The sequence below is a fragment of the Vulpes lagopus genome, chromosome 6 (genome assembly GCF_018345385.1).
Source record: "Vulpes lagopus strain Blue_001 chromosome 6, ASM1834538v1, whole genome shotgun sequence".
NCBI classification, from domain to species: Eukaryota; Metazoa; Chordata; class Mammalia; order Carnivora; family Canidae; genus Vulpes; species Vulpes lagopus.
This window is the reverse complement of record NC_054829.1, coordinates 39,671,904-39,686,334: the sequence shown is the minus strand read 5'-3', so window position 1 is coordinate 39,686,334 and position 14,431 is coordinate 39,671,904. Positions and strand designations below refer to the sequence as shown.

Sequence of the window (14,431 nt, the reverse complement as noted above, 5' to 3'; positions counted from 1 at the left end):
TTCAGCATTTGACTCTTGATTTTGGCTCAGGTCATGATCTCTCATGGGTTGTGGGATGGAGTCTCATGTCAGGCTCTGTGCTTAGTGGGGAGTCTGCTTGAGATTCTTTCTCCCCCCCCCTCCCCGTACCTCCCCCTATTCACATGTGTGCACACATGCACGTTCTCTCTCTCTCAAATAAATAAGTAAATCTTAAAAAAAAAAAAGATAAAACCTTCAAGTCATAGATTTCTGTATTTTAGAGATCAAATAGTCCCTCAGCTGACAAAAGATAAACTCTTACTTCCAATATCATTTCCCTGCTGTTCTCTGTGGTAGAGGTAAGTTTTCTCTCACCTACTTATTTCATACTGTAGCATTCAGATTATTCTATCCCTCCCACCCCAAATTTACTATTATTTTCCATAGTACTTTGTATATATCTTAGTTATTGTAACTATCAGATTGGATTCCAGTTGGCTGATATATTTGTCTCATTAGACTATAAATCACTCCAGATTATGGATGTTTCCCTTTTAGTGCCTAGACTTTGACACCTAAAGAGACTAGGTATTCACTGAATGGAAGAATGAACCTCTTTATGGAATCCATATAGTTCTCTTCTCATCCTGTCTCCTGTTCCTCTTCTGTTTTCTTCCCTTCCTCTTCTTCCTTTTCTTCCTCCCTCTCTTTTCTTTTCTTCCCCCTTCTTTTCCATCAGCTTTTTTGAGGTATAGTTTACTTGCCATAAAATTTACCAATTCTAAGTGTATAGTTTGATGAGTTTTGATAAATTAACACAACTGTGCATTAGCCACACAATCATGATCTAGAAAAACACTCGCATCGTTCCGAAAAGTTCACTCATGTCACTTTGTAGTTAGTTCCTCACCCCGTCCCATGCTACTGGTCTCTAACAACCACTGATTGGCTTTCTGTTACTGTATTTTTGCCCTTACCAGAATTTTATACATATGTAGTCATACGGTATGTAGCCTTTTGTGTCTGCCTTTATTTAGCATAAAACTTTGGCAATCATGTTTTGTACATGTAGTAATATTAATCATACAGATATATCATAATTTGTTAACCCATTTACCAGTCGATGGAAATTTGTAGCATTTTAGTTTGGGGCTATTATAAATAAAGCTATAATATGGATATTTCCAAGCAAATCTTTTAGATACAGCTTCTAATTTCTCTTGGTCATATGGTAAATAGATATTTAACTTTATAAGAACCTGCCAAGTGTTTTTAGAGAGGCTGTTCTATTTTACATTCCCAACCAGCAGTGTATGAGAGCTCCAATTGTTTAGTTGCTCTACATCCTCACCAGCACTTAGTGTTATCAGTGTTTTTAATTATAGACATTCTGTGAACATGTGGAGGTAACTCATTATTTATGTTTCCCTAATAACTAATGACATACATTTTTTTCATATGCTTATTTGCTACCTGTACAGTTACTTTGATGAAATGTCCTTTTAAATCTTTTGCTCATTTTTAATTGAAGTTTGTATCTTCCTATTTTTGAGTTGTAAAAGCTCTTTATTTATTCTGAATACAAGTCCTTTATTGGATATATTTTGCAAATATGTTCTCCTATTTTATATCTCGCCTTTTTGTTTTCTCAGCATTCTCTTTTGAAAAGGCTGGGGCACCTAAGTGGTCCAGCAAATTAAGTGTATGCCTTTAGCTTGGGTCATGATGCTGGGGTCCTGGGATGGAGCCTTACATCAGGCTCTTTGCTCAACAAGGAGCCTGCTTCTCCCTCTCCCTCTGCTGCTCCTTCTGCAGCTCCCCCTGCTTGTACTTTCTCTCAAATAAATAAATAAATAAATACTTAAGGGAAAAAAAAAACAAAAGGTTAATTTGATTATTTTAATTTATCAATTTTCCTTTTAGAGTTTGTATTTTTTGGCATATTATTTTTGAATCTTTCTCAAGATCATTAAGCTTTTCTCTTAAGTTTTCTTCTAGAAGATGTATGGCTTCAGATTGTGCATTTAGGTCTATGGTATATTTTGAGCTAATTTTGATCCCTACTTTATACTATATGCAAACATATTTTTCAGTATATGGATATCCAGTTGTTGTAGCTTTATTTGTTGAAAAGATTATCCTTTCACCTAATTAATGATTTGCCTTGACACTGTTGTTGAAAATTAGTTGGCTAAATATATATGAATCTGTTTCTGAGCTTTCTATTCTGTTCCTATTTTTTTTTTTTAATTTTTATTTATTTATGATAGTCACAGAGAGAGAGAGAGGCAGAGACACAGGCGGAGGGAGAAGCAGGCTCCATGCACCGGGAGCCTGATGTGGGATTCGATCCCGGGTCTCCAGGATCGCGCCCTGGGCCAAAGGCAGGCGCCAAACCGCTGCGCCACCCAGGGATCCCTCTGTGCCTATTTTTATGTCAGTACCACACATTATTATAATTTAAAAATAAATCTTGAAATTGGATTGTGTAAGTTCTCCAAACGTGTTCTTTTTTTTTTTTTTTTTTTTTTTAGGATTTTATTTATTTATTAGAAGAGATTGAGAGAGAGAGAGAGAGAATGAGCATAACCAGAGGGAGGGGCAGAGGGAGAGGGACCAGGAGACTCTCTGCTGAACACAGAACCCAATACAGGGCTTAACGCGAGGTTCTATTCCAGGACCCTGAGATCATGACCTGAGCCAAAGTCAGACACTTAACTCACTGAGCCACCCAGGCACCCCTTGTTCATCTTTTTAAAACATTCCTATATATCGTTACCTCTATTTTTTTTGCTTTCTCTCCGGTCCAGAATTACCTACTTTTCTTCCTCCATAGACTATTTTTTAACTGCCCAAATCCTAGACTTCAGAGCCTATATTTGTGACTTAAGCTTTCTAATTGCCCACTTTCTCTTTAGTCCTTATGGAGCTTCTGCCCTTCCTCTAACAAAATTCCTCTTTCATAGAATTTGGTTGTCAAGAATAACCTTTTTTTTCCAGATCCCTATCTTCCTACATGGCTTTAGCATGGGCACTGTTGACTGCCTCTCATTCTAAAATGTCCTACTCATTTTGGTTTCTTAGAATCCATTCTGTTGTTGTTCCTGCTATCTTTTTAATTTCTTTAGGACTTTATTTCATAATTTTTTTTCCTGTTACTTGAACAGAAATTTCCCCTAAATTTCTATACTTTGTCCTCTTTCTTTTCTTTTCTCTTTTTAAATTTTTTTCTGGTCTCCTCTTGTCGTTTGTTACCCTTGGTCAGTTGATCACCCCTAGACCACACATCTGGGCTGCAAACTTGCCATTTTCTCTGTTGATGAATATTCTACTTGATGCTCCTGGCATCCCAAACTTGGCATGTCCAAAGTTTTTCTAGGCCAACCTACTCTTTCTTTGTTTCTGTTACATTAATATTAGAATTTTCCAAGTGCCCAGTCTCCAAAGCTTTGGAGTTATTGCTTGTTCTATTTTCTTTTCTCTGTTTTTCCTTATCTCCACCTGGCCATGCCCTGTTCCCTCACTCCATACAATTTATTGTTGCATTTAGTTAATTCTTCCTACCTAGTATAACTTTTGAATGCTTCTTCCACTGCTTCCACCCCAGGTTTTCTTTCAGCACTTTTTGAAAGGAAGGGAAAAATAATCAAAGTGATGAGAAAATTTATATTTTCCTGGATGAAAATCTTAAAATTTCCAAATTGGGCATGTAGATCCTGTTCTCTTTTATTTTAAAGCATGTATGTTTGCTTTTATTTTGCTTATGTCTGGACAGGGCTTTTGACCTTTATAACAGAAACGTTCTAATTTCTGATCATGCCAAAACAATAAATTCTGAGAACTGAAAAGGAGACATCTACATATGCTGTCAAATATAAATTTGAAATTTGATAGTCTTTGTTATGATAACTTCAGAGTAAGTTGCTATTACTTATCCCTCAACAAGTGATCCCAAGATACCTGTGACCACATTTTAGGGAATTCTGGGTATTGCTGCCTTAGTTGTACTAATTAAGGAATACTCTTTGGATAGTTATATCTCCATCAAATTGTATTGATCATTGTTTACATGTTTTCCACACAGAGCTTTAGAAATATAGCCACTTTAAGTCTAGTAAAGTCTGTTAAGGAAGTTTTACTGAATTTTATGTATATTCATACAAGTAAAAATGATAATCTATTTGGAATATTCATATACCTATCTAGCTTCTGATATCAAGCATGTAAACTACTATTAAAGTTTGAGTAAGAATAGCCTGTTGTTAGTAATGGATGTATCTGAAACTGGAAGGAAGGAAGGTTTGTTCTTCATATTTATGAAGTAGCTACTATTTCTCTAAAACCCCCCACAGTCACTGGGTCTTTTTGTTTTGTTATTTATCTATTTATTTAAAACATTTTATTTATTAGAGAGAGTGAGTGCATAATTTGGGGGGAAGGGCAAAAGGAGAGGGAGAAGCAGGCTTCCCGCTGAACAGATAGCCCAACACTGGGCTGGATCCCAGGACCCTGGAACAATGATCTGACCTGAAGGTAGACACTCAACCAGTCCTGAGCCACCCAGGTGCCCTTGTGTCTTTGTGTTTTGATTAAGATCTGTCATGGAGTTTCCTGTTGGAAATGTGGGTTGTTTTCAGATGAGAACTTTATGGGGTTGCAAATCCTTGTTATCACTAAATTCTGAAGTGGTAGGGAAGAAGGCTTTTAAGTAAAATTTTCATCTGGGTGTTTTCCTCTCCTTTATGGTTTGTTAAAGAGGGTGTTCATTATGTAACTTATCGTCTTATTCTCTTTTATAATAAGTAATTTTGTATTTTCATTTTTATTCTTCCTCCTACTCCTTTATATACATATGTTTGCATCTCTAAAATTTTAAGAATTAAAACTTGGATTGTCGACATGTTTCTTGCACACTTATTCTGAAATTCTTTCATATTTTTTTTAGTGGAAGGAGCAAGCGGTGGTGCCCTCCAGCTTTTTGTTGATGCTGGGGTTCCTGTGAATTCAGACATGATTAGCCATTTTGTGAATGAAGCTCTTGCTGAGACCATTGCTGTCATGCTGGGTGACAGAGAACCAAAGAATCAAGGTCCTATTGCTACAAGTGTTTCTGGGGATGTTTCAATAAGCAACACACACTTGCCGGTAGGAGTGACTCTCCTTTCATGACTTAGGGAATTTTTGATACATTTATTAAAAAACAGTAAGATGGATAAATTTTAAATTAGGTATCATAATAAGGTCATAGTTTATGGAGAAGATTGATTTTTTGTTGCAATGTTATTATAGTAATATTTTCCCCAGCATTTTACTTTAAAAACTTTTAAATCTGTAGAAAAGTTGAAAGCATAGCACAATGAATATCTGTATGCCCTTTATCTAATACTCACCAATTGATAACTTTTTGACATAATTTATGTCTTTATATGTTATATATTCTTTAAAAATCATTTGAAAGTTGCAAATGTCATGACATTTCACTTTTTGAAAGCATCAACAGCATCTCCTAAGAACAAGATACTTTATTACATAATAAAATGCCATCATCATACTCCTGAAGAAAGTTAACATTGATATGTTAATACTATATAACTTTGATATGTTAATACTATATAATAATACTATATAACATAATAATATATGTTAATATTATATAATACTATGTAATATAGAGTCCATATTCAAGTTTCCCTATTATTCTAAAAATATCCTTTATAGATTTTTTTTTTTAATTCAAGAGACAGCCAGGGTTCACACATTGCTTTTGGTTGTCATATAAACTGCTATTTTTAATCTTTAAAAGAAAATGTATATTAGGCACTTTTGTTGTTTGTTTCATCAGCCTTATTATGCTAAGTAGTTTCTAATCTATTATAGGAACATGGAATTATACAAATTCAAAATAGACTCTCTACTACTACCAACTGTTTAAACCTTTGTAGACACTTTTGATTCTATAGATTATGAGGGCATCATTTTGCATAGGTGAAACAGTTAAACTGCCTCATTTGAAGTATAAACATAAAGTTACATATTTGAATTTTATGGCGGTTGGTATAATGTAATTGGCATGATGTGATTAGTGTGCCAGAGACTAGGTACATAGTTTTGGCCTGTGCTTTTTTTAGCTCATTGGTCATGCATGCTGTGCAGATGTTTTCAGGGTTGTGGCTTTCTCTGTGCTAATTAATGTTGGTATGTTTTCTGTCCATATACTCCATATATTCTACATATACTTTCTCATTCTACATGAGAAAATGTAGGAAAATACAATTATTAAGATTGAGAGGATGGACTTGGGAGTTGGGAAGATGTGAATTTGTACCTTCAGGTCTGTTGCTTTAGTTTCATATGTATAATAGAGAAAATACATAGAGTTTAAATAATCAGGACTTTACCAAAATCTGCTTACCAAAACAAAATGTAGGAGGGGAAGCTCCCTTCTCCCACTGCCATATTGTTCATTATCTTCAGAATTGTCATGATTTTTTGTGGCCCTTTGGTCTTCGAAATATACATTAAAATTTAGTTTTCAAGTGGTGTGAAAGATTTTGTTGGGATTTTTATGGGAATTGATCCAATTTTGATTGGTTTAATTTGGAGAGATTGACATCTTTATGATACTGTTATCTTCTTAGCCAAGATTTTGTGGAAGATAAAGTGAGATGATGAATGAAAAGAGCTTAATCTAATGCCTAGAATTTGGTACTTAATAGCTAATTGTTTATCATTATCATCCATTACCAAAACTATTTAGAATACCTTCAGATCCTCTCATGATGATGGTCAGTAGCATTATATTTGAAAACAGTGCTCTTATGCTATAGTTTTATGAAGTCAAGAGAAAAAAAATAAAGGCTAAGTACATGCTAATTATTAACCAGCGCTGTAGGATTTCTAATATGCTTCATGGTTTTTAAATTGCATGTCAATTTTCAACTCATAATACAGAATAAAGGCTAATTACCCTCCTGTCTATGATGTTTTAGAATGAGGAGAAAAAGACAATGATTTGAAAAATAGGTAAAAGACATGTCTAGACAATTCACACACAAAAAAGAAACACAAATGACCCAAATACATATAAAAAGATGGTCAATATCACTGATAATAAAAAGTCACTGAAACCTCATTTTTACTGATTAGATGGTAAAACACTAGAAGTTTGATGGCATTGTATAGAAAACCTTGGGGAAATGGGAATTCTCATATCTTTTTGTGGTTAGTGTACAATAATATAACCCTGCAGAGTGAAATTTGACAATATATATTCAAATAAAAAATGCAATTAACCCATTAACCAAGCTGTCCCACTTTTAGGAAGTTATCCCACAGATAATCTATACACATATGAAATGCATTCAGTCAAAATTATGTTTGATGACGGGAATGGAACTAGGTAGATAGGACATGGTTAGGAAATGAAACTTAATTTGCACTATTGTTCTTACGTACCTTTTTGAATTTTGACTCATTTGAATAATTTCTATTTAGCAAATCTATTTTAAAGTGTTTACTTTTTTCTTCGTCCGTACTTTCCATCTCCATATTATCTTCATTTTATCCCCCATTTGCTTTTTCTTATCCTTTCTTACTTTTTGCAAGCTCTGTTCTTTTGTGCCAAAAGGCTACTCTTTGATATCTTGTCAGTTAAAATGTTTCCTTTCTGTTACATGGCCTACCCAGCTTGTGTTTGCATTTGATCTTCAGCTGTATATTCACTGTATCTTCCTCTCTGTATTAGGAGAGGGAGCCTTAGGTTTCTTTGGGGCCTACTTCAGAGGCAGAGCTATTTCAATAGCCTGAGGCTCTCTGCAGGCTAGTCTTGAAACTAACAGCTAGAAGTACAAGGAAGGGCTCCATTTCTTTCCCATTCATTTAAATTCTCTGTAATCTCTGAATGAACTCATTTCATTGTTTTACATTACCCTTATTTTGGTGATGATAATATCTTATTGATAATATCAATAAATAAATAATCATGATATCTTGTTTTTTTTATTTTAGGCAAGAATATGTACCCCAGTGGCTACCCCACAGCCAACTCCTCCTCGCTCACCTTCATCACCTCCTAAGGAGCGTGTGTTAGTAAAAACTCCAGATTCTTCTCCCTGTGATTCAGATCATGATTTAAGTATTCCTGAGAAAGAAATACTTGCTGAAAAAGGTAGAAACCTTATTTCTATATATCAGTTTTAATCTGTATCAATAAGATTTCATGGTTTATTTTACAAGGTGTTTTGTAGATTAATACACATATACCTGTTGCTTATTAGGTTTCAGTAAATCATTTTTTCTGGCAAGAAAACTAAGAAATTGGTTGCCATTTTTTAAAGTATATGATCTAGGGATGCCTTGGATGCCTCAGCCAGGAGACCATGTGACTCTTGATCTCAGGGTTGTGAGTTTGAGCCCTATATGGGGCGTAGAGATTACTTGAAAAAAATAAAGCATCTTAAAAAAAGTATATGATGTGATACACACTTAGACTACTTTTAACTTCATGGCAGTATAAAAATGATAGGTCTTTTCAAGATTTTCTTATACTTTACTAAATTAATTTGAGAATTTTCCCATTAATGGCCATTATTATTATTGTTAGTGATTATTTTATATGCCAAAATGTTGAGAGATTCCTGAAACAACATATCTTGCCTTCCTATGGAGTTGTTTATTGACTTTTATCTTTTAATTTCTTTTTTAAACAACAAATCTTTAGGAAATGAGGTGTCTGCCATCACACTTGTTACTACTCCAGTGGTTACCCCTGCTACTACTCCTCCTCCTGCAGCAGCTCTTTCCCCAAGTTTGTCAGAGATTTCCATTGATAAATTGAAGCTCGCAGGCCCAGAGCTTCCTAAGCCATGGAGTGATGGAGACCTGCCACTGGAAGAGGAGAATCCTAACTCTCCTCAAGAAGAACTTCACCCAAGAGCTATGTAAATAACATACTCACTTTCAGTAACTGTATTTCATCTTAAGTTGACCTATATGATCTATTGGAAACATTAGAAATGTTGAAGCTTTATAAACCACAAGCTTAGTAGAAAGAAGTTTCATAAACTTCAAGTTTTTAAGATTTTCACCAAATTTATTTGTGTCTTCAATTATTTTTTAAAACATTTTTTGTGGAACAGATTAAAATATATTGTTATAATATTGTTAGTCATATAGAAAATCATTTTTCCCCAGAGCGAATCTTCATTTACAATGATCAGTTAACTTTTCTGTTACCATACAGATTTATTTTAGAGATGGTAGAACTTTTAAGATGGTCTGTGATTAAAGCATGAAAACAATTATAGTATGGTATATGTAGTATAGTAGTATGGTAATTATAGTAGTGCAGATTATAGAAATACTTTGGTAAGGGGGCCTTTGAATCTGTTTTTTTTAAATATAAAAATTAATATAGGCCTTTAGTGACCTAATAAGTTCAAAACATGTCTTTTTCTTCTTAGTGTAATGTCTGTGGCCAAGGATGAAGAGCCTGAGAGTGTGGATTACCCTCCTCAGCCTGCACCTCCAGAACTTCCGCTTCCTACTGGCACCAAGACCCTTCCCCCCACACAGATGCCAGGTTCTGATTCATCAACAGAAAGCACCTTGGGTGTTACTGTCACTGAAACTGAGACTCTGGATAGACCTATCTCCGAAGGAGAGGTTTTACTTAACTATGGTCAAAAAATGGTTCCCAAGAGTAAGTTAAGTTGTTTCAATTGATTTCACTGGCTAGATTATGACAATTCCTAAGTATTACTTTTCTATGTCAAGTGTTTTTTACTTAATTTTCAGGATTAAACATGGTATAATAATGGGCTCTGCAAGTTAACTTTTCTATGCCTTAACTTCAGAGAGTTAACTTCTCGCTCATAAATCTCACCTTCCAAAAAAAAAAAAAAAAAAAAAAACCAAAACTCACCTTCCAGAAATAATATCACTCTTAATGGTTTAGGGTTATACCTTTCCAAGTCTTTTTTTTTTCTATGCATATAAATACGTGTGTGTGTGTGTGTGTGTGTGTATGTGTGTGTATTTTTACCTTTAAAAAATGGGACCATACTATATCTATCTATCTATCTTGTTTTGAAGCCAGACTTTTTTTTTTTTACCTAATAATATATTGTGGACATCTTTCTATAGCAATACATATAGCTGTACCTCATTTTTTTAGTTGAGTGTGGTCTATCAAAACAATGCCATAGTGGTTAGCATGTAGATTGCTTTCAGTATTTCCATACTATACGTAACTCTCCAGTGACTATTCTTACACACACTTTGTGTACCTATCTGATAAATTCCTTAGAATACATGCCTAGAGGTGGAATTGCTGAATCAGAGTATGCACCTTTAATACATACATACCTTTAATACATGATACATTGTCAACATGTTCTTTAGAAAGGTTAATCAGTTTTAACTTTAATCAATTTTTAAATACATCAATAATATATAGTATTAAATACATCTATTAAATACTAATACTAGTAATACTAGTAGTATTAGTGTCTTTTTCTCAATTTCATAATTACTGTTGATACCTTTAGTTCTTTTTAATTTCTGACAAGCTGGTAGGTAAAGTACAAATCTCATCTTTGTTATAAAATGTACTTTAAAAAAAGCTGGTGGGGATTGAGTAGCTTGTGAATTATTATTTATGAACAGTATAAGTTTAAATGTCATGTTCTCTGGCTTTATAGTAAGATTATTTACTAAATTTATGTTTCTTCTGTTTTCTAAATTTTTACAATGTAATTTCTAGTTTTAGGAGATGGAGGACTGTATCTGATGAACCTAAATGATAGCTTATCCAGTACTCTACATGATGCCCTTGAAATGGTAAGAAATCACTGGCTCCATATTGAATTCTGACATAAAGAATACTTCAGTGAACTTGGTGCCATTGATCAGGATTTTTTCTCAGATATTTGAGTTATAGATATAAAATTTAATAAAATATCCATGAAGAAATTTAAAATTTCTTGCATATTTCATTATCATATATGCACATTTCATTTCATTCATGCATGAATAATATGCATATATTCATATATGCACATTTCTCACATCTCTCATAAATGTGAGAAATAAGATAAAATTATTAACCTCTGTGGCTCCAGTAGTTGAAAAATGAAGTTAATGTAATTATGTAATGAAAATCTAGCTCAATGAAAATCATCATATGGGTAGATTGCCTATATATAATTTCTGACAGGACTTTATCTGTTTAAACCTGCTCTCTTATGATATATGTATTATTTTTCCCTAATCAGGATTGTAATTCTTTGCCCTAAAAATAATTGAGTTTGTTAACATAAGAAAAAGAAACTGAAATAGGACATAGTAGTATCAGCACTTCCTAGTTATTACCTAGCTCTATGGAAGAAAAACTTGGTATTTAAAAGCATTATTACAGGGACTCCTGGGTGGTTCAGTTAGTTAAGTGCCTGACTCTTGATTTTGGCTCATGTCATGATCTCGGGGTCCTGGGATGGAGCTCCACACTGGATTTTGCACTCAGTGGGAGTCTGCCTGAGGATATTCTCTCTCTCTTTGTGTCTCTCTCTCGCCCTCTGCCCCTCCCCCGACTCTGTGTGCATTCTCTCTCAAATAAATATATATTTTTTATTAGGGGCACCTGGGTGGCTTAGTCAGTTAAGTGGCCAACTCTTGGTCTCACCTCAGGTCTTGATCTCAAGGTCATAAGTTCAAGCCCCACATTGGGCTCCATGCTAGACATGGAACTTACTTTAAAACTTATATATAAATATATATTTATATAATTAAATATATTTATACAAATTTATATATATGTTTATATTTAAATTAAATATATATAGTTATAATTATAACATGGGTAATATTAATTAGTATTACAATATATGTAATATCAGTTAGTATGTATCCACATATAAATATCATGCAGAAATGGTAATAGGAATTATCTTTTGAAATACTACTAAGGAATAGAAATCTTTACTTTTTATATATATTTTTAACCACCTAAGCAACGGAAGGTGGTGCTACTCAATTTTCATCTACATTTATCTATAGCTTTTGCTAAGTATTACTGTTATTGTTGCTCTTTTTTAAAAAGTTTGATAATTTTTTTTTTAAAGATTTTATTTATTTATTCATGAGAGACACAGAGAGAAAGAGAGGCAGAGACACAGGCAAAGGGAGAAGCAGGCTCCATGCAGGGAGCCTGACGTGGGACCGGATCCTGGGACTCTAGGATCATGCCCTAGGTGGAAGGCAGGCACTAAACCCGCTGAGCCACTCAGGGATCCCAAAGTTTGATAATTTTTGACATGGAGATATCTGTAAAACCATTACTACAATCAACATAATGAACATATCATCATTCAGCACTCCACAAAGTTTCCTCATGACATTTTGTAATCCCTCCTCATCTCTTACCAGTCCTCTCATCTACCACATGTATACCACAATTACTGGTCTAGTCTCTGTAACTATAAATAGTTTGTGTTTTCCAAAATAACAGAAATGGAATCATGTGGTATACTTTTCCTCCCCTGCTTGCTTTAACTCAGCATAATTATTTTGAGATTCGTCTGTGTTGTAGTGCATATCATTGTTTGTTCCTTTCTTTTTTTTAAAGAGATTTTATTTATTTATTCATAGACACAGAGAGAGAGGGGCAGAGACACAGAGGGAGAAGCAGGCTCCATGACGGGAGCCTGATGTGGGACTCGATCCCGGGTCTCCAGGATCACACTCCAGGCTGCAGGCGGCGCCAAACCACTGCGCCACCGGGGCTGTCCTGTTTGTTCCTTTTTATTGCTGAGTAGTAATGTGTTATATGGATGTACCACAATTGGTCTGTTCACCTGTCAGTGGACGTTTAGGTTTATTCCAGTTTTGGCTATCACAAATAAAGCAACTGTGAACATTTGTGTACAAGTTTTATATGGACATATGCTTTCATTTCCTTGGGCAAATACTTAGGAGTAGAATGAATTTATATGTGGTAGGTATATGGTAAACTTTTTAAGAAAAGCTATTTAATTTGATCTGCTGAAATTTTGTATTGGTTTTTACATGCATGTTTTATAGGAATTACATTTTACAGGAATTATAGGAATCTGCAGTGAGTTTTGGGCTTTGCTCGGACATATGGTTAAATTACCTAAAGATAGTTCTACCCTTTTTAGTCCTGCTTTAAAGATTCATTAGGGGCGCCTGGGTTGTTCAGTCGCTTAAGCATCTGCCTTCAGTTTAGATCATGGATGGTCTGGGACCTTGGGATTGAGTCTGGCTTTGGGCTCCCTGCTCACTGGGGAGTCTGCTTCTCCCTCTACCCCTTTCCCCTGCTTGTGTGCATGCTCTCTCTCACAAGTAAATAAAATCTAAAAAGAAAAAAAAGGATTCATCAGGCAAGACCAGAGCAGTACTTACTCTATGGCTATTTGTTTCCCACTGTGGAGGCAAGACCCTTCTAGGCACTCCACTCAATGCCTCATTAAATGTGGTTTTCCAGCCTTCCTGGTGGGAACAGCTATTACTCCAGCCAGTGTATACACCCTGGGCAATGTTGGAGCCAGTCCATTCTCCAGACTCATAAGACTTCCTCACATGTGTGTGCTGATCAATATTCAGTGCTCAAAGGGTACCCTCTGCAGATCTCCAGAGTACTCACCCTGTGCAGCCCTTACTTTCCTGGTAGCCTGTCTTATGAACTCTAGCTGTCTTGGCTTCCTTGGAGTTTCAGTCGCATCTTAGCTCAGGGGACCACTGAGCTCTGCCTGGATTCTCCCTCTGTGCTGCCACCTGGAAAGCCCCACAGGCGGTCAGTGGGAGCAGTCCCAGGGCTCTCCTAATTTGTTGCCATCTCTCAGGGATCACTGTTTTTCGTTACCTGATGTCCCGTGTCTTAAAATGCAATTTTTCACATACTTTGTCCATTTTTTAGTAGTTTCAAGGGGTTAGGTAAATCCAAAAGTAAAGTCTGTTGGTGTTATTATCTTTCCATTTGTATCATTATATACGATCATGATGAAAACAGAAAGAGATTGGTGTATTTTTGAAAGATCACGTCATTCTATCCCTTTATGATCATAATGCTAGAAGTTCCTTTAAAGCAACTAGTTGCGGGGTGCGTAGGTAGCTCAGTCAGTTAAACATCTGCCTTCAGCTCAGGTCATGATCCCAGCGTCCTGGGATCAAGCCAGGCATTGGGCTCTGCTCAGTGGGGAGTCTATTTCTCCCTCTCCCTCTTCCTCTGTGTGCGCGCTCTCTCTCTGAAAGAAATAAATGAAATCTTGAAAAAAAAAAAAATAAAGCAACCACTTGAAGTCATGTAAATAGGACTGTATATTAAATTCACTAGTGGAACCTTAAAAAAATATGTATCCTGGTTCCATCCTCTGATGTGAGGATTTCAGCAGATCATGAGAGTTGTATGCTGTTGTGTGTGAGTGGTTAGAAGCCTAGACCTATATATTTTGAA

At 35.2% G+C, this 14,431-nt stretch overlaps 1 protein-coding gene across 2 annotated transcripts in view; it reads left to right on the top strand.

Annotated features, from left to right (window-relative positions):
- Positions 1 to 14,431, top strand: part of KIAA0586 (KIAA0586 ortholog) — a 110,497-nt gene that overhangs the window by 46,451 nt on the left and 49,615 nt on the right. For both annotated transcript variants that reach the window (XM_041759860.1, XM_041759861.1), the window contains 5 exons: positions 4,907 to 5,106; positions 7,969 to 8,128; positions 8,681 to 8,900; positions 9,423 to 9,661; positions 10,724 to 10,800. In XM_041759860.1, the coding sequence (XP_041615794.1) occupies positions 4,907 to 5,106; positions 7,969 to 8,128; positions 8,681 to 8,900; positions 9,423 to 9,661; positions 10,724 to 10,800 (896 nt within the window). The remainder of the gene's footprint in view (positions 1 to 4,906; positions 5,107 to 7,968; positions 8,129 to 8,680; positions 8,901 to 9,422; positions 9,662 to 10,723; positions 10,801 to 14,431) is intronic.